The 20,724-nt window shown below is 35.0% G+C and overlaps 1 protein-coding gene across 1 annotated transcript; it reads right to left on the minus strand.

Annotated features, from left to right (window-relative positions):
• Positions 1-1,276: 1,276 nt before the first annotated feature.
• Positions 1,277-15,281, minus strand: LOC129738271 (uncharacterized). Its single transcript, XM_055729453.1, has 9 exons — positions 14,984-15,281; positions 9,267-9,461; positions 8,932-9,196; positions 8,267-8,866; positions 2,823-2,989; positions 2,348-2,575; positions 2,013-2,280; positions 1,695-1,957; positions 1,277-1,624 (listed from the first exon to the last, which is right to left on the minus strand). The coding sequence occupies exons 1-9, from the start codon at positions 15,048-15,050 to the stop codon at positions 1,302-1,304; spliced, it is 2,376 nt and encodes a 791-aa protein (XP_055585428.1). The 5' UTR covers positions 15,051-15,281; the 3' UTR covers positions 1,277-1,301.
• Positions 15,282-20,724: the final 5,443 nt, after the last annotated feature.

Raw genomic sequence — 20,724 nt, forward strand, 5'->3', positions numbered from 1 at the left:
ATTTTTATCATTTTTGTCATTTAAATCATTTTTGTCGTTTTGTCATTTATGTCATTTTAGCTCATTTTTGGTAATTTTTGACATTTTTGTTATTTTAAAATTTTGTTGTTTTTTTTTTTTTCATTTTTTGTCATTTTTGTAATCTGTGACAATTTGTTAATTTAGTCTCTTTTTATAAGTGCTGTATTTTTTTTATGTTTGTCTTTTTTGTTATTTTTGTAATTTTTTTCAATTTTGTTTTGTTATTTTTGTCATTTTTTAATTTTTTGTTTTTTTTGTCATTTTTGTCATTTTTGTCATTTTTGCTATTTTTCCATTTTTCCATTTTTGTCAATTTTGTAGTTGTTTTTCATTCTGGTCATTTTTGTTATTATGTCATTTTTGACATTTTTGTCGTTTTTTTTTTGTCATTTTGTGATTTTGTTTATTTTGTCATTTTTGTATTTTTCGTTATTTTTCTCATTTTGTATTTTTCGTCATTTTTGTAATTATTTTCATTTTGTAATTTTTGTCGTTTTGTCATTTTTGTAATTTTGCAGTATTATAGTTTTTGTACTTTTCTCATTTTTGTCATATTTGTCAACATTGTCATTTTTGTCAGTTGTGGCATTTTTGTCCTTCTTTTGATATTTGTTATTTTTGCCATTTTTGTTATTTTTGTCATTCTGGCAGTCATGACATTTTGTAGTCTTTTCAATTTTTGTCATTTTGGCCATATTCTTTTTATTTTTGTCAATTTTATCATTTTTGTATTTTTTTGTCTTTATTGTTTTCATTTTTGTCATTTCGGGCATTCTTGTCATTTTTGCTTCTTTTGTCATTTTTGTCAATTGTGCCATTTTTGGCTATTTTTCATTTTTATCATTTTTGTCATTTTTGTCATTTTTGCCTTTCCGTGATTCTGCTGATATTTGTAATTTTTGTCATTTTTTTAATTTTTGTCATTTTTATAATTTTTGTTAACAATTCCATTTTTGACTTTTTTGTAATTCTTGTTATTTTTATCATTTTTTGTAATCTTAGTATTTTTTTTTTGTGATTTTAGTTTTTTTTGTCATTTTTGTAGTCTGAATGCCTGTCATTTTTTTTAATTTTTTTTATTCATTTATGAAATATTTGTGTCATTTTTGTCAATTTTATCATTTTTTTTTGTAATTTTAATCATTTTTGGTTATTTTTTATTATTTTTGGTCACTTTTGTCTTTTTGGTCATTTTTTTCTGACCCGACTGACTGACTTTCTCATGTGGGAAATGAAAGCATTCATTACTTTTTTTTGGTTTATTTCGTTCAGCCATCAAGCTAACCCCAAACGATCGGTTCGATCCAGTCCAGATAGGACGCGACCCGGGTGTAGATGGCGGGCACTTTGGAACCACAGGTCTGCCCGAAGGACGTGATGCCGACGATGTAGAATACGCAGTGGTTCTCCTGCCGGGTGATCTGCAGTGGACCGCCGGAATCGCCCTGGCAGGTATCGGCCCCTCCCTGCAGCTTTCCGACGCACATCTGCGAGGTCATGATACCTTTCTTGAGCTGCCGGCTGTTTTGGTAACCTGCATTGCAAACCGGGTTTTGGAAAACCGAAAGCGACACCTTGAGCAGCTCGTCCGATTTGTCTCCGTCTGTAGGGATAGAGGATTGAAGATGTTTTTAAGTTTAATTGTTTTTTTTTACTGTTTGAAAGTAGCTTACGATCTTCGGTGAGTCCGAAACCGGTTGCAATTACTTGATCGGTTTGCATCTCGAGCTGATCGTACAGACAAGCTGGTCGGATGAAGTTGTTGAACTCTACCGGGCGTACCAGACGAATCAGTCCGATATCGTTGTACCAGCCCTGGCGACGCATAAAGTTGGGATGTTGCGTGAAGCTGTCAATGTCCACATCGATTGGCTGGGCGCCGTCGTCAGGTCGTGCCAAATTTTGATCGCCCAAGCGAACGAAGGATGGAAATTCTCTGTAAAAAAAACAAACATTTACCGATTGCGTGAATCGAAAGGATGCGAACTTACCCGTTGTTTTCGATGTTACAGTGTGCCGCAGTTAGCACGTATTGATTGCTGATCAGCGATCCACCGCAGTCGAAGGCAACGCGACGCCCAACGCGCCAACCGATCGCGGCCATGTGAGGAAACTCGCCGGGTTTGGTTATGTTTCCACCGACGATCAGCTTCACGATGTTGTCACACTTGGGCACCTCGAAGCTGAGCACCATCGGATTTAGGGTCAGGGTACTCACGGATACCTTGTTGTAGGACAGCTTGCGGTACTCGTTGCACTCTGCGTGGATCACAGGGGTCAATTGCAAGATTTGTTAACAGCTAAGCTATCACAGAAAGAAACTTACTTCGAGCCGAAATGCGTGCTGCGCTTTGTTGATTGGAGCTTTCTTCCGATTCAGCGAACCGATTGACGCTTTCCTCTTCAGCCTGGGGCCCATTGTTGGGGCAGCACACGATCGTATCCTCGGGGGCGTATCGACAGATCGTCAATCGCTGATGAGCTAACCGATCCTTGCAGGTAACGTAGCGACGGCATGTTCCCGGTACACCGTTATGTTTGCAAGGGTCGTTTTCTAGGTTATTGAAGAAAACAATTGGATAAGGCACAATCGCAACAACTATAACAATTGCTTAAGGATTAAAGCTGTGGGAATCCCCAGTTGATCGCCTATCTGAATTAATTAGCGAAACTTATACGCCCAGATGAATCAATCACCGAGAACATTATCGAACAACGCATCATAACGCGTATCTACAATGCTTCCTATACACTTAGTATTTCTTTGAGGAGGAGTATGAAGCAAAAAAAAATCAACAAACCTTTCAACGCTGCATCGACCGGTTGAAGTAGTAAAACGAGCCCAACAACAAACCCAACCAAGGTCCACCACGAGATGTGACTGCCGACTGTTTTCCTCTGAAGGATCATTGTCCGTAGATAAAAAAAAACCGCCGAATTTTGTTTTGCTTTTTGTGTAACAGTCAAAGTTCAACTGATCGCGATCGCGCGTCGCGTCGTAGTAAATAAAAACACACTCTCATACAAACGATTACAATCAGGCGACCAATTCCCACGGCCGGCCGGGCAGGCCACTAAATAGTTACTGTCGGAAGCACTCGAATCGTCACGTATCAGCCCGCTCGATGCAGGCCAACTGACTGCGTTCCGAGCGAGCCGGAAAAATCGATGATCATACTTACTAAAACTGAGAGTCACACTCGCTCATCAGCTTCTCCCGGCTCTTTAGAAATGTTAATCAATTCATCGTTCCACCCCGGGGCGTTGGGGAGATGTTATTCAGTAGCAGCAACCCCAACCAAGCTGGACAAATTTTTATTGGTTCCAAGGAATTAGTGGTTCGCGCTCGTATACGAGACGTTATATTGCTAATAACAGTTTTGTGTGTGAATATTGCAAACGATCGGCCGTATTTCTGGATTTTTTTTACCATTTTAAAAATCAAAAATACAAATCGTTCATCTCGGCAGATTTTACAAATTCGCAAAGATCAACATCAATTTCTGATACTATTTTGCAAACAGCCAAAAAATTCAAAGATTACTTTTTTCCTTCTAAGGCGCCCGTCAAAGTGGTTTGAACGAAAAGTTTCAAAATAATCGGCATGGCCAGATACGGTGACAACGGCATACCGTTTGCTCACTTGGAAGAACCATGGGACTTCAGTTAAGAGTTTCTGGTAAATTTGTTGACTTTGTTCCGGATAAGCTCAGTCTACAGGTTTTTTTTACCTATTTTTTTGTGATGTGAAACTTTTTTATTCGTTCCTAAACACTACCAACACTAATCACTAATCACTAATCGTACTGCCACAGCCAGAACTTATGTCTGAGTCCCGAAGAATAATACAAATTTGTTATTATTCTTTTTGTCTTTCATCATGCTTTTAATTAAGTTAACATGAAAACATTAAAATAATTAAAAACATGAAATGGTCGGGCCTACTGTGGAGCAGAGAACGCAGAGACATCAGGAACAAGGAGAAAGAAGAAGCGTGGACCACCAGTACCATACGCTCCGAGGGGCATTACGTTGGAAGCAAATAAGCTAAAAAAGTGATCCTTGTTGATAATGGAACCTATGGAATATGACCCATCCTTCAGCGGTTGCAAATGAGTTATTTTGAACACAGAAATCATAAAACATTACAAATAATCAGTGAGGATTGGAAATTAGTAATTTTAATCATTTTTATTCAACTCATCTGTATTAAATAGATTTCTGTGTTCCCTCATTTCTGGTCGTTGACCAAGGATAAAGCGCCTTTACTCGCTCTTGAAAATAAAGAAGAACAAAATAAAACATTAGTAGACACAGGACCTTTCGAGCCCTTTAAGAGCTCAAAAGGTTTATTTCATAAATTCAGTCAGATACAAAAGTATTTGACTAATTGAATTTTCTGTTAATTGAACAATTAGGCAGACCTGTTTACCCATAGTGATGAAAATAATAGTTAAAGCTGAATAATGATAAATTCAGATTATGTGAAATGAATTTTGTATTATGATTATAATGCGTTGAATCTTCATATCATCATATGAAATTATAAAAGAATAATAATTCTATTTTTTTCCTGAATTTTTACCGTTAAATTGTGTCGTGTAAAGGAAGCATAACACCACGTTGAAATTGAAATAAAACCAGTCAAGAGCGAATATGGAAAAGTTAAATTGGAAGTTCCTCACCAAATGCTGCAAGGCAACGCTTGCTGTGACGATGTTCGCCTTCTTCTAGTAGTTCTGCATCGGAGCTTCCCGGTTCGCGAACATGTTTGGATTCAGTGCTGCAGATCAGTGTCATTGTATCATTAAAAAAGAAGCATTGATACTGTCCCACCAAAAATATCATTAAATGAATGTGTTTAAGCAATGTGTCAAACATTATTCACGTGTGCAAGCCACTTCATTTTTCCCAAGATGCAACACTTAACGCAATCTATGCCACTGAATCAGTTTCCGAATAACACACAAGCCGGGGGAGCGGGGGAGCAATAATTTAGACACTCAGGCTTTGCTCTTTTTTTAAGAATTCTACCAAGCTGTATTTTAATTTTTCACTCCACAATTAACTTATCACAAACCTCCTTTCACTTCATCCAACAACCGCATCGTCAGCCAATGATAAGGTCGCCGTGCTTAATTTTTCTTCACATAAATTTCAAATCAATAACCGTTGTGCAAAAATAGCTCCAGCTTGATTCTTCAAATATCACTCCACATATCAATTTTGGGATTTACTTCCCATAGTACTCTTTTCTCAGGGCGCTAACTTAAATCGAACTGAATCTACACCGCTATTTCACGCTCCCCAAAGAGGCTTGAATATATAAAAATTAATAAAAAAAACGCGTAGGAAACTTCTGGCGAGCATTTAAACAAAGATTTTCACTATTTCACTACAAATTTCCTATTTAAACGATAAATGAATTAAATTTTTGGATGGAGGAAAACAAAAACGCGTCCGTCGCCAAAAAAGTCATGGCTTACTCCTCATTCGTTCCTAAACACTACCAACAGCTCCGAAAAATTGTTGATCGACGACTATCAGGGCCATTTCCCCAATGCGCCCTTCGAGTAAATTAGCTCCATCGACATCGTTTCTTTGGAAAAGGCAGTCAAACGAGCTTGTAGACGAGACAAGAGAGTCTGGACAAACTCCCTAGCCGAAGAGGGAGAAAGAGCCGCCGCCATTGGAGATATCCGATTATTATATGATATTTCTCGCCGCTTTAGTGGTGCAAGGACTAATGCAAGAATACCGCTGAAAAACCGAGCAGGTCAGCTGCTGACAGATCGAACAGATCAGCTCAAGCGTTGGACTGAGCATTTTGATCAACTTTTCCGAGTTACAAATAGCAATGGCCAACAGAACCCGCAGCTCGAGGCGCCCACAGTAAGTCGCATTAATGGCGTCAACTCGGAAGCGCCCTCGCTGGCTGAAATAGAAGCGGCAATCAAGGACATGAAATCCAACAAAGCGCCTGGAATCGATTTCATTCCTGCTGAAATGCTCAAAGCCGACCCTGCCTTGTCAGCACAAATGTTGCACCGTCTTTTCGCTGACATTTGGGATACTGCAACATTCCTGGCCGAATGGATGCAGGGTATCCTCGTAAAGGTCCCAAAGAAAGGAGACCTAACAGAGTGCGGTAACTGGCGTGGCATAACTTTGATCTGTACAACCCTTAAAGTACTCTGCAAAGTGATCCTGAACAGGATCCAGGAGAAAATCGAGGCTACACTCCGACGGCAACAAGCTGGATTCCGATCCGGACGATCATGTGTGGACCACATCACAACGCTACGAATAATACTGGAACAAATCAACGAATTCCAGGACTCTCTTCTGCTGGTGTTCGTTGATTTCGAAAAAGCATTTGACCGACTGAACCACAAAAACATCTGGGCTGCTCTCAGACGACGAGGGTCCCAGAGAAACTAGTCCATCTCATCGAAGCACAATACGAGGCATTTTCGTGCAAGGTCTTGCACGACGGTGTCTTGTCCGAACCAATCCCGGTAACTGCTGGAGTGAGACAAGGATGTATTTTGTCACCGCTGCTTTTTCTCATCGTAATGGATGAGATCTTGACTGGATCGATTGACTGTAGACCAAACCGAGGATTGCCGTGGAATCCTGTAACCATGGAGCAACTGAAGGACCTTGACCTGGCTGACGATATTGTTTTGCTCGCCCAAACACAACGAGACATGCAGAGCAAACTCGACGACCTCACCGAAAGCTCCAAGGCAGCAGGTCTCAAAATCAATGTCGGAAAGACCAAGTCGATAGAAATCAATACAGAAAATCGTTCCAATTTCGTGGTAGCTGGACAACAGGTTGAGACAGAGGAGTGCTTCCAGTATCTTGGTAGCCAGATTACGCCTGATGGTGGTACCAAGAAGGACATTGAAACCCGGATCAGAAAAGCCCGATTTGCGTTTGCGAGTCTCCGAAACATCTGGCGGTCACGCCAGATCTCTCTACGAACTAAGATCCGAATCTTCAACTCAAACGTCAAATCCGTATTGCTGTACGGGTGTGAAACTTGGTGCACATATGCGGTGACGACGCGAAAACTGCAAGTTTTTGTGAATCGCTGCCTGCGGAACATCATCCGCGCTTGGTGGTCTGGCAACTGGATCTCAAACGTTGAACTTCATCGCCGGTGTCATCAAAAGGCGCTAGAAATCGAGATTCGGGAACGTAAGTGGAGATGGATTGGGCACACGCTGCGAAGAGATGAAAACGAGATTTGCAGAGAGGCGCTTGACTGGAATCCAGATGGGCATCGAAGAAGAGGCAGGCCCAAAAGCTCGTGGCGGCGAAGTCTAGCCGCTGAAATCCGCACAGTTGACGAGAACTTTGGCTGGCAGCAAGTGAAGACGCTGGCTCCGGATCGTCAACAGTGGAGGTCTTTTACTACGGCCCTATGCACCGGAGGATCCGCGCGGGATCATTAAGTAAGTAAGTAAGTAAGCTCATCTTCTTCGACCGAATAGTTTCCGCCCGCAGAGGGGTCACCACGTCGTCTTCACGTACCTGTGTAGTTCCGGTATTTAACCCTTTTGAGGCTCTCATAGGGAAGGTCAGCTGTGCTAGCGATTGCTCAACACCTTTGTTTGAGTTTGGCACTCATACATTCTCTGTATGATGGGCGTATATCAAGTTGCCAAATTCTCCCCTTTTTCAATAATAGCATCTTTATTATTATTATTTTGTATTGCCATCCCAAGTAAAAATTGTTGCTTTATTATGGTGAGAAAAGCTTCGTTGGCTTTGTTAACATCAATCTTCATAAAAAGCTTAAGCGCATTCACCAGAACTCTAGTGAAGCTAATATTTGGCTGTTTGCCCTATCCTAGAAAAGTCATCAAGACCAATTTTTCAAACTTGGTCACCAAAGTTTTCATAAAGCTTTTATGAACATGTTAGTAATTTTTGTTTTTTTTTGCGATTCTGTGAGTTCACCAAGTTTTTTTAAATATTTTTTTTCCAGTAACCATGATGGTTGATGAATGATGATTACATTATTGAGATATGATCTGGTAAAATTAATAACAAAAAAGCAATGTTTAAACCATATTATGAGCATCTTTTCCACTGCCTGGAAAAAAAACTGAAAAATCTGTAGAACGTCACTTGGTAGGTACTCGGATATAAAAGTAACACCGGAGGCTATTAACGAGAAGTTTATCAACTTATTTACTTTTTTTTAAACAAACATAAACCTACTTATAACTACTTCTTGTTCCAAACATGGGACTCGATCCAGTCTAGATAGGGTCCTACTCGGCTGTACACCGCCGGGGTCTTGGATCCACACAGGGCTGGCCCGAATGAGGTTACCCCAACGACGTAGTAAACGCAGTGGTTCTCCTGCATGGCTATCTGAATGGGCCCGCCGGAATCGCCCTGGCAAGTGTCGAACCCACCGGTGGAGCTTCCTACGCACAGCTGCGTGTTCTTCATTCCGGACCGCAGCTGCCGGGAGCCTTTATGTTCTTCCGTACACAACTCATTGTCGAACACGTCCAGCGATACTTTGAGCAGCTCTTCCGACTGGCTTTCAGCTCCGGTTTCGGTGTATCCGAAGCCAGTGGCCACGACCTTGTTTTCCGGGAAGCTAAGCTGATCGCCCAAACAGGCCGGCCGTATGTAGTTGTTGAATGTTACTTTATCGACTAGTTTGATCAGGGCAATGTCATTGTACCAGCCTTTCTTGCGTAAGAAATCATCGTGTAATATAAAATCATCGATTTCGGCATCGTAAGGCCTGCCGCCGTCATCCGTGCGGTACAGATTTTGATCCCCCAACCTCACAAACGATGGGAACTCCTGGTCGCTGAAGCGAAAACATTTGTATTGATTAAAGTTTAGATTTTGGGAAAACTTAGGCAGTTTACTCACCCATTTTCCATGTAGCAGTGAGCGGCCGTGAGTACAAACTGGTCACTAATGAGAGAGCCACCACAGAGAAATTCCGGACGACCTTTCGTCTTCCAACCAAGCGCTGCCATATGCGGGAATTCACCGGCTTTGGCTTTTTTGCCACCCACGATTAGCTGAAGAATGGCTTCACAGGTGGGATACGAATGCCTCTGGACGATTGCAGAAAGGGAAAATCCGACAGCGGCCACAGATTGGCGGGTCAAGTCCCGGTATTCCTTGCACTCTGGTGGTAAAAGAGAAACCGATTTGAGACTGTCCTTGGATCCCTGTGTACAAGTAAGGGTACTACTCACTTTTGGCGGAAATTCGATCCGTGGTGCCGCCAGAGTTTCTTGACGACAGATCATCCCCATTCGGACAGCACACTAGCGCCCCCTGCGGTCCAATGCTACAGGCCGTGATGGGATTGTTCCAGGTCTCCAAAGTGCTGCACTTGCTGTACGGCTTGCAGGAACCATCCTTTCCGTAGGTTCTGCATGGATCGTTTTCTAGAATTAGACAGATGAGTGGTTGAAGAAGTAAATAATAGTTATTTCAGCTTAGAAGCTTCACAGCGAGTGCTTCACAGTGTAGTGGCACCGAAAATTCCAAGATGATCCCCCGTTTAAACACTGTTGGTAGTTAGTTTGAATGGTTATGGGAGTGTTTTGAAAGCTAAATGACATTCTTGGAGAGTGATAGTGTTGATTTTTTTTCCAGACGACAACCACCTTTCCCTAGTAACACCGATTGTTTTCTAAGATACTTAAGCCTCTTATGAAACCTAAACTTGGTCTAGTAGCCTGCTATAAAACTTCAAATGTTACTTGGGTTGTCATGGTGACTATTGTATCCCAAATTATATTAGTTTCAAAAATTTTTACAAGTAATATCTCACAAACCTTTTTGGTACAGTAATTTTAGTGCTTTGGTTAGCCCGTACGAGCAGTATCAATAAAAACTGTAATTTTCGAGTCGAAGGCACTTTTAAACAGTGATAACATCTACACTGTTTTAGGAACTTATTTTTAATATTCCTATTGTAATTTATTTGAGCAAATGGTTTTTTGTCGATTAAAAACGTCGTATTTTTGCGATGGGAACAAAACCTCCCAACGAACCGGATGATGAAGCATCATTAATCATTCGTTGAACAGTAGCGGGGGAATTCTTCAATCCAAAAGATAGCTTCGAACAATGATGATGCTAAAATTGTGAATTTCATGGGTCTACATTGCAACATAATGAACTCTGCATGCTATGTTAAGTATCTTAAACATGAAAATTAAAAAAAAAACAGTATTCAATGTACTTAGAAAATCACGTTAGGAAACTACTCGAATTAATATTTTCTCAATAAAATCTGCTTCAAGTCCAAAGACCCACATGTAAGGTATTTCTATATTACCGTGTATTTCGGTTGTCCAGATTTGGGAAGACCGAATTTCATTAAAATTCCTGCGGCCGTCATCACTGAATCTTGTCAATGATGTCATGTAAACAGGTTTTCAAAATTTTACCATTTTCAGTCGCAAAAAGTGGAATAATAAGTGGAAAATTTGCATTTCAGATTGCGCCCAATAAATTTGCATTTGAACGCATGGAACGCGAATGGAAAAACGCTCAAGTTAGACCATAATCTTTTATCCGATCAAAAAATCGTAAGGTGCCGGTGTCGGTAGTCCGGGTTCGGGAACGGGATGGGATATCAATAAATTTATTCAAACAGGTTCCAATTTTTGAATTTTTGTGGCGACTTTCAGTCGCCGAGGTCAGTATTGTAAAAAGTAGAATAATTAACAGGCTTTCAGCTCAGCTAAAACAAGTTGCGGCTTCGAACTGTTTCGAATGGCTTTGCAAATGTGTGAAAACGTTGATTGTCCGAACCTACGACAAGAAATTTGATCGTGAAAAACACTAGTTTTGCAAGCGGGTGCGAACCGTTAAGCTTGGAAACTTTACATTAAGGTTCACTTGAATGAAACATATGTAAGTCGTATAATGTTATGTGTACCTTCGAGAACCAGTGAAGCCCCCCCAAGCGGGAAAACCCCGTTAAAAGTATACGAAAACGCCCAAAGTTCATAAGGGGATTGGTAGGCGGCGACTCGTTTCGAACGCACGCGTTTTTTTCTGCGCTGATTAAAGATTTCGGAAAAATAATGTTTTTTCAAGTGAAACTTATAGTAAATCGTCAAAAAACAATGTTTAGAGAAAAGTTAAAGTTGTGCTTTTCAACAATCCCGTGAAAAGTTGTTTTTTCTAGTGGTCGGATGTATTGTGTGGTATTGTCAATCTCCTCAGGAGCCGGGGTTACGGAGAAAAATTCCCTTATTTGTATGTTTCAATGCAAAGATAATTCAGGACGGTTCGGAAAATGAAAGTTTTCAAAGATTTGAAAGCTTATCTTTCAAACGAATGAATACTGTTTTAATGTGAAATAGTGAAAAGAATTTTCCCTAGTGCTGGGGGGTTATAAATCTTAATTAAAAGCCACAAGAAATAGCTGCTACTGTGAGGAAAAAAGTGCCATACTGGCTAATGAATAAACCCCAAGATCTCTTCCTAATTTCTGAAGTGAAAATGTGTTTATTTGAGAAGATGATGGTGGTTATTATACGTGCTGATAATGAAAAGTTTGCTGCGCATCAATCGATATCAGTGGCTGTTTTAAAATTGTGATGGCCATGTCATGTTGATGTGGCAGAAAATTTGTTTTGTGCTTGGGCGATCGCTATAGAAACCTCGGCATGCTGCGACCAGCAAAATGGTTAGCGCTGATTTGTGGGCCGTTTAAAATTTTACGAATGCTCTTATGCTATAAAGATAAGTATCCTTTCATTACAGCAATTTAAGTATGCTTTTCAAATAGTAGGTACAAGGTAAGATGTTAAAAATGTCTAACTATTTTATTATATTAATGATTATATAAATTTAAAATAGCATACATGCATACATACAAACATACATGTATGTATGTATGTATACAAATATTTAAAAAAAATGTAAGTATGTTATTGTATATTTATTGGTTAAATTTTGTGAAACATTATGTGAAAAGTTCAACTTTATCGGTTTTCTTTGTGCTTCAAAAACTCACTCTATTCATCCTAGGGTAAAAGGCGAATACTGAAGAACCTTTCGAGTTCCTAACAGATCTCGGAAGGTTTTATGTTCCACTAATCTTCTCCGTTTCTCTTCTTTATTTTCAAGAGCGAGTAAAGGCGCTATATCCTTGGTCGATGACCAGAAATGATTGTACTCTGAAATCCGAAACAGTTAAAAAAGCTTAGTGTTTTTATCTTTAAATTTATCAAATTCTTCTAAATAAATCTATTCTTAGGTTTTGTGATTTCTGTGTACAAAATGAATCGTTTCCAGCCTTTGAAGAATGGTTCCAGAGATTCGTAAAGTTACTTCAAATAACGTATAGTTTCTTCATCAAGGAGCATTTTTCTTAGCATGCTTCCAACGATATTGCCCATTTGAAACGTATGGTACTGGTGGTCCACGTTTCTTCTGTTCCTGTGCTCCAGATGTCTCTGCGTTCTCTGCTCCATGGTAGGCCCAACCAATTTATGTTTTCGGTTATTTTATAACTCTTTTATTATTCTTTGGGATCAGACATAAGTTCTGGCTATGGAAGTAAGATTAGTGATTAGTGATTAGTGACGAAAACGCCCAAAATTCTTAAAAATTTATAACTTTTCCTAGGCGGTGTAGCCTTGATTTTTCCAAATTTTCCAACCCGTGGGAATGTTTCTCAAACAAATTACAGTCAAATTTTCTATTGAGTTGATCAATTTCCCAATGGGCGCTTCAGAAGCGTAGGACTTCTACTGGCAGTAACTCTTTCTTGTATCTATTATTGAATGTTTAGCCTTAAGAACTTAATTTTTTCGCTGAAAAATTCACAGAAATTTAGTCTTATGATTACATACGACTTCAGTTCTACGAATACTTTAATCGTTTAGGGATCAATTTTTACATTTTTTTTCCAAAAATTTCCAAATTTCCAAATTTTTGCCAAAAACTGCATATCCACATGGGATTAACACTTAATTCCAGTAATTTTTCGGTTGCAAACATTTAACATATTTGTCGATTTTTTTTTCGGTTTTCCAAAGGGCTTTTTTTTCAAAAAGAAAAACCAGAATGGTGGGAAGTTTAAAAATAAAATAAAAATAAATAAAACAAATATGTGGCAACACTGATGTTTAAAGACTGCTGCTTTATTTGTTTTGAAAATGATGCCAGTTCCGGTAAATACGAGAAACTGAAGAAGTTTTTTTAATGATGTCAGTTCCGGTAAATAAGTCGGACTAAAGAAGCGCAAATGGGAAAGGCTGCTGCTTTATTTGTTTGCAATGATACCAGTTGCGGTAAATAAGACGGACCGATGAAGCGCAAATTTGAAAGGTTGCTGTTTTGTTCCTTTTGAAATGATGACAGTTCCGGTAAAAAAGACAGACTGAAGAAGAGCAGATTAAAATGGCTGCTGCTCTAAATGATTTGAAATGATGCCAGTTCCGGTAAATAAGACGGACTGAAGAGCAGATTTGATAGGCTGCTTCTTCATCTGTTCGAAGTGATGTCAGCTCTGGTAAATAAGACGGATTGAAGAAGCGCAGATTGTAAAGGCTGCTACCTTATTAGTTTTGAAAATGAAGCCTGTTCCGGTAGATAAGACGGACTAGAGAAGCGCTGATTTGAAGAGCTGTTGCTTTATTTGTTTAAAATGATGCCAGTTCCGGTAAATAAGACGCTGCTGCTTTGTTAGCTTTGATGTGTTGACAGTTCCGGTAAGGAAACAAGATTGAAGCTGAGCAGATTTGAAAGGCTGCTGATTTATTTGTTTTGAAAATAATGCCAGTTCCGGTAAAGAAGACGAACTGAAGAAGCGTAGATTTGAAAGACTGCTGTTTGTTTTTTTTTTTCAAATAACGACATTTTTGGTAAATAAGACGGACTAAAGAAGCGCAGATTCGATAGGCTGCTGCTTTGTTTGAAATGATGCCAGTTCCGGTAAATAAGACGGATTGAAGAAGCGCAGATTTGAAGAGCTGTTGCTATATTTGTTTAAAATGATGCCAGTTCCGGTAAATAAGACGGTTGAAGAAGCGCAGATTTAAAAAACTTTATTTGTTTTGCAATTGGAAAGATTACTGGTTTGTTTGTTTTGGAAGAACGAAGTTCGATTTTTTCAAGAAAGATCAAAAGAATAATTTTAAAATAAAAATAAACTTGAATTGGTTCCGTAAATTGTTTTATTAGATGGAATTTGAATTTGAGATTAGAGGTGGGTAGAAAATTGGAGATGAGATGAAGGATATACAGATTAAACAAAAAACACAAATCAATTATTGGTCTAATCTAATCTAATCTAATCGGACGAGTTAAAGCTAGATTCTTAATCACGAATAATTATGATCCAGATTGATCGTCAGTTTACGACACTTGTATCAAGGCAGAGTTATTTTTTTCCACTATACACAAGTGGTTTTAAAGTATGATGAAAAATTGTATGAATAAAGATTATTTGTGAAGACCTCGACGTGATAAATGAACGACTGTAATTGGGAATGAGTTGAAAAATGTTCCCAACAATTGTTTAATTTTTCAACTTTGCTTTACATTTATAGAATATTGTCGAGCGAAGGAATCTATTTTAAATCAGCGGACTTACGATTGTAGCCTGTATCTTGATTTAAACTATCGGGAATATCATTGCATCACTACATTTGACTAGACATCTGCGTTTCCACTTAAACAGGTTCTCAAATTTAATTCAATAAGGCGACTTTCAGTCGCAATGGTTAGTCTCTCATCCAAAACGGAATATCAATAAGGCTTCACGACTTCTCAGCGGAAATTCTGCTAACGCATGACGCATTGACCGTTTCTTTTAGAGGGGCAATCATTTCCGTAAACGATAACTTTTATTTTTTTTCCTTGAATTTAACAGCAAGCTGTCATTCATCCCTATAGAACGATTACAATAGACTTGATCGAGATAATTTCGGGAACTTACCCTTGGTATGAACCGGCCCAAATGTGAGGATTGACAGCAACAGTGTTACGAACCAAATTTTCACCATTTCACTTCGGTTGGATTGGACTTTTTTGATTTCGAAAACTCTCAATCCCGGAAACTGTTTCCGCGAGGAACGCAAGGATTTTAACAAAAACTAGTAAACAAAGTGTACAGAACTAACTAAAATGCACAAGCGCCTACTGTGCTTCTCTTAGTTCTGATAAGCTCTCTGCCGAACAACTCCTGCATAACTAGGCATTGAATGCGATTTCTTCCTCGGTTTTGTCTCAATGGCGGCTTCTCAACGATAGTTGGTCAGTGCCGGGAGGCCCATACGATTTAATTAATGGAGCTGACTGAGGGAATACCGACAAATTGTTGATCAACGGGTTTCGAACACACATTCAGTCCCGGCCGTCTCTCGGTGACGATTCGCGGAGACTTCTCGTCGTTGCTGACGATTGCTGCCCCTTAATTTACATTTTTTAGCACATTTTAGGTCGACATCTGGCCACTTAAATAACAAAATGACAAAAATGACAAAAATGACAAAAATGACAAAAATGACAAAAATGACAAAAATGACAAAAATGACAAAAATGACAAAAATGACAAAAATGACAAAAATGACAAAAATGACAAAAATGACAAAAATGACAAAAATGACAAAAATGACAAAAATGACAAAAATGACAAAAATGACAAAAATGACAAAAATGACAAAAATGACAAAAATAACAAAAATGACAAAAATGACAAAAATGACAAAAATGACAAAAATGACAAAAATGACAAAAATGACAAAAATGACAAAAGTGACAAAAATGACAAAACTGACAAAACTGACAAAACTGACAAAACTGACAAAAATGACAAAAATGACAAAAATGACAAAAATGACAAAAATCACCAAAATGACAAAAATGACAAAAATGACAAAAATGACAAAAATGACAAAAATGACAAAAATGACAAAAATGACAAAAATGACAAAAATGACAAAAATGACAAAAATGACAAAAATGACAAAAATGACAAAAATGACAAAAATGACAAAAATGACAAAAATGACAAAAATGACAAAAATGACAAAAATGACAAAAATGACAAAAATGACAAAAATGACAAAAATGACAAAAATGACAAAAATGACAAAAATGACAAAAATGACAAAAATGACAAAAATGACAAAAATGACAAAAATGACAAAAATGACAAAAATGACAAAAATGACAAAAATGACAAAAATGACAAAAATGACAAAAATGACAAAAATGACAAAAATGACAAAAATGACAAAAATGACAAAAATGACAAAAATGACAAAAATGACAAAAATGACAAAAATGACAAAAATGACAAAAATGACAAAAATGACAAAAATGACAAAAATGACAAAAATGACAAAAATGACAAAAATGACAAAAATGACAAAAATGACAAAAATGACAAAAATGACAAAAATGACAAAAATGACAAAAAATGACAAAAATGACAAAAATGACAAAAATGACAAAAATGACAAAAATGACAAAAATGACAAAAATGACAAAAATGACAAAAATGACAAAAATGACAAAAATGACAAAAATGACAAAAATGACAAAAATGACAAAAATGACAAAAATGACAAAAATGACAAAAATGACAAAAATGACAAAAATGACAAAAATGACAAAAATGACAAAAATGACAAAAATGACAAAAATGACAAAAATGACAAAAATGACAAAAATGACAAAAATGACAAAAATGACAAAAATGACAAAAATGACAAAAATGACAAAAATGACAAAAATGACAAAAATGACAAAAATGACAAAAATGACAAAAATGACAAAACTGACAAAACTGACAAAACTGACAAAAATGACAAAAATGACAAAAATGACAAAAATGACAAAAATGACAAAAATGACAAAAATGACAAAAATGACAAAAATGACAAAAATGACAAAAATGACAAAAATGACAAAAATGACAAAAATGACAAAAATGACAAAAATGACAAAAATGACAAAAATGACAAAAATGACAAAAATGACAAAAATGACAAAAATGACAAAAATGACAAAAATGACAAAAATGACAAAAATGACAAAAAAAAAAAATGACAAAAATGACAAAAATGACAAAAATGACAAAAATGACAAAAATGACAAAAATGACAAAAATGACAAAAATGACAAAAATGACAAAAATGACAAAAATGACAAAAATGACAAAAATGACAAAAATGACAAAAATGACAAAAATGACAAAAATGACAAAAATGACAAAAATGACAAAAATGACAAAAATGACAAAAATGACAAAAATGACAAAAATGACAAAAATGACAAAAATGACAAAAATGACAAAAATGACAAAAATGACAAAAATGACAAAAATGACAAAAATGACAAAAATGACAAAAATGACAAAAATGACAAAAATGACAAAAATGACAAAAATGACAAAAATGACAAAAATGACAAAAATGACAAAAATGACAAAAATGACAAAAATGACAAAAATGACAAAAATGACAAAAATGACAAAAATGACAAAAATGACAAAAATGACAAAAATGACAAAAATGACAAAAATGACAAAAATGACAAAAATGACAAAAATGACAAAAATGACAAAAATGACAAAAAATGACAAAAATGACAAAAATGACAAAAATGACAAAAATGACAAAAATGACAAAAAATGACAAAAATGACAAAAATGACAAAAATGACAAAAATGAAAAAAATGACAAAAATGACAAAAATGACAAAAATGACAAAAATGACAAAAATGACAAAAATGACAAAAATGACAAAAATGACAAAAATGACAAAAATGACAAAAATGACAAAAATGACAAAAATGACAAAAATGACAAAAATGACAAAAATGACAAAAATGACAAAAATGACAAAAATGACAAAAATGACAAAAATGACAAAAATGACAAAAATGACAAAAATGACAAAAATGACAAAAATGACAAAAATGACAAAAATGACAAAAATGACAAAAATGACAAAAATGACAAAAATGACAAAAATGACAAAAATGACAAAAATGACAAAAATGACAAAAATGACAAAAATGACAAAAATGACAAAAATGACAAAAATGACAAAAATGACAAAAATGACAAAAATGACAAAAATGACAAAAATGACAAAAATGACAAAAATGAAAAAAATGACAAAAATGACAAAAATGACAAAAATGACAAAAATGACAAAAATGACAAAAATGACAAAAATGACAAAAATGACAAAAATGACAAAAATGACAAAAATGACAAAAATGACAAAAATGACAAAAATGACAAAAATGACAAAAATGACAAAAATGACAAAAATGACAAAAATGACAAAAATGACAAAAATGACAAAAATGACAAAAATGACAAAAATGACAAAAATGACAAAAATGACAAAAATGACAAAAATGACAAAAATGACAAAAATGACAAAAATGACAAAAATGACAAAAATGACAAAAATGACAAAAATGACAAAAATGACAAAAATGACAAAAATGACAAAAATGACAAAAATGACAAAAATGACAAAAATGACAAAAATGACAAAAATGACAAAAATGACAAAAATGACAAAAATGACAAAAATGACAAAAATGACAAAAATGACAAAAATGACAAAAATGACAAAAATGACAAAAATGACAAAAATGACAAAAATGACAAAAATGACAAAAATGACAAAAATGACAAAAATGACAAAAATGACAAAAATGACAAAAATGACAAAAATGACAAAAATGACAAAAATGACAAAAATGACAAAAATGACAAAAATGACAAAAATGACAAAAATGACAAAAATGACAAAAATGACAAAAATGACAAAAATGACAAAAATGACAAAAATGACAAAAATGACAAAAATGACAAAAATGACAAAAATGACAAAAATGACAAAAATGACAAAAATGACAAAAATGACAAAAATGACAAAAATGACAAAAATGACAAAAATGACAAAAATGACAAAAATGACAAAAATGACAAAAATGACAAAAATGACAAAAATGACAAAAATGACAAAAATGACAAAAATGACAAAAATGACAAAAATGACAAAAATGACAAAAATGACAAAAATGACAAAAATGACAAAAATGACAAAAATGACAAAAATGACAAAAATGACAAAAATGACAAAAATGACAAAAATGACAAAAATGACAAAAATGACAAAAATGACAAAAATGACAAAAATGACAAAAATGACAAAAATGACAAAAATGACAAAAATGACAAAAATGACAAAAATGACAAAAATGACAAAAATGACAAAAATGACAAAAATGACAAAAATGACAAAAATGACAAAAATGACAAAAATGACAAAAATGACAAAAATGACAAAAATGACAAAAATGACAAAAATGACAAAAATGACAAAAATGACAAAAATGACAAAAATGACAAAAATGACAAAAATGACAAAAATGACAAAAATGACAAAAATGACAAAAATGACAAAAATGACAAAAATGACAAAAATGACAAAAATGACAAAAATGACAAAAATGACAAAAATGACAAAAATGACAAAAATGACAAAAATGACAAAAATGACAAAAATGACAAAAATGACAAAAATGACAAAAATGACAAAAATGACAAAAATGACAAAAATGACAAAAATGACAAAAATGACAAAAATGACAAAAATGACAAAAATGACAAAAATGACAAAAATGACAAAAATGACAAAAATGACAAAAATGACAAAAATGACAAAAATGACAAAAATGACAAAAATGACAAAAATGACAAAAATGACAAAAATGACAAAAATGACAAAAATGACAAAAATGACAAAAATGACAAAAATGACAAAAATGACAAAAATGACAAAAATGACAAAAATGACAAAAATGACAAAAATGACAAAAATGACAAAAATGACAAAAATGACAAAAATGACAAAAATGACAAAAATGACAAAAATGACAAAAATGACAAAAATGACAAAAATGACAAAAATGACAAAAATGACAAAAATGACAAAAATGACAAAAATGACAAAAATGACAAAAATGACAAAAATGACAAAAATGACAAAAATGACAAAAATGACAAAAATGACAAAAATGACAAAAATGACAAAAATGACAAAAATGACAAAAATGACAAAAATGACAAAAATGACAAAAATGACAAAAATGACAAAAATGACAAAAATGACAAAAATGACAAAAATGACAAAAATGACAAAAATGACAAAAATGACAAAAATGACAAAAATGACAAAAATGACAAAAATGACAAAAATGACAAAAATGACAAAAATGACAAAAATGACAAAAATGACAAAAATGACAAAAATGACAAAAATGACAAAAATGACAAAAATGACAAAAATGACAAAAATGACAAAAATGACAAAAATGACAAAAATGACAAAAATGACAAAAATGACAAAAATGACAAAAATGACAAAAATGACAAAAATGACAAAAATGACAAAAATGACAAAAATGACAAAAATGACAAAAATGACAAAAATGACAAAAATGACAAAAATGACAAAAATGACAAAAATGACAAAAATGACAAAAATGACAAAAATGACAAAAATGACAAAAATGACAAAAATGACAAAAATGACAAAAATGACAAAAATGACAAAAATGACAAAAATGACAAAAATGACAAAAATGACAAAAATGACAAAAATGACAAAAATGACAAAAATGACAAAAATGACAAAAATGACAAA

The sequence above is a fragment of the Uranotaenia lowii genome, chromosome 1, assembly GCF_029784155.1.
Source record: "Uranotaenia lowii strain MFRU-FL chromosome 1, ASM2978415v1, whole genome shotgun sequence".
Taxonomy (NCBI): domain Eukaryota; kingdom Metazoa; phylum Arthropoda; class Insecta; order Diptera; family Culicidae; genus Uranotaenia; species Uranotaenia lowii.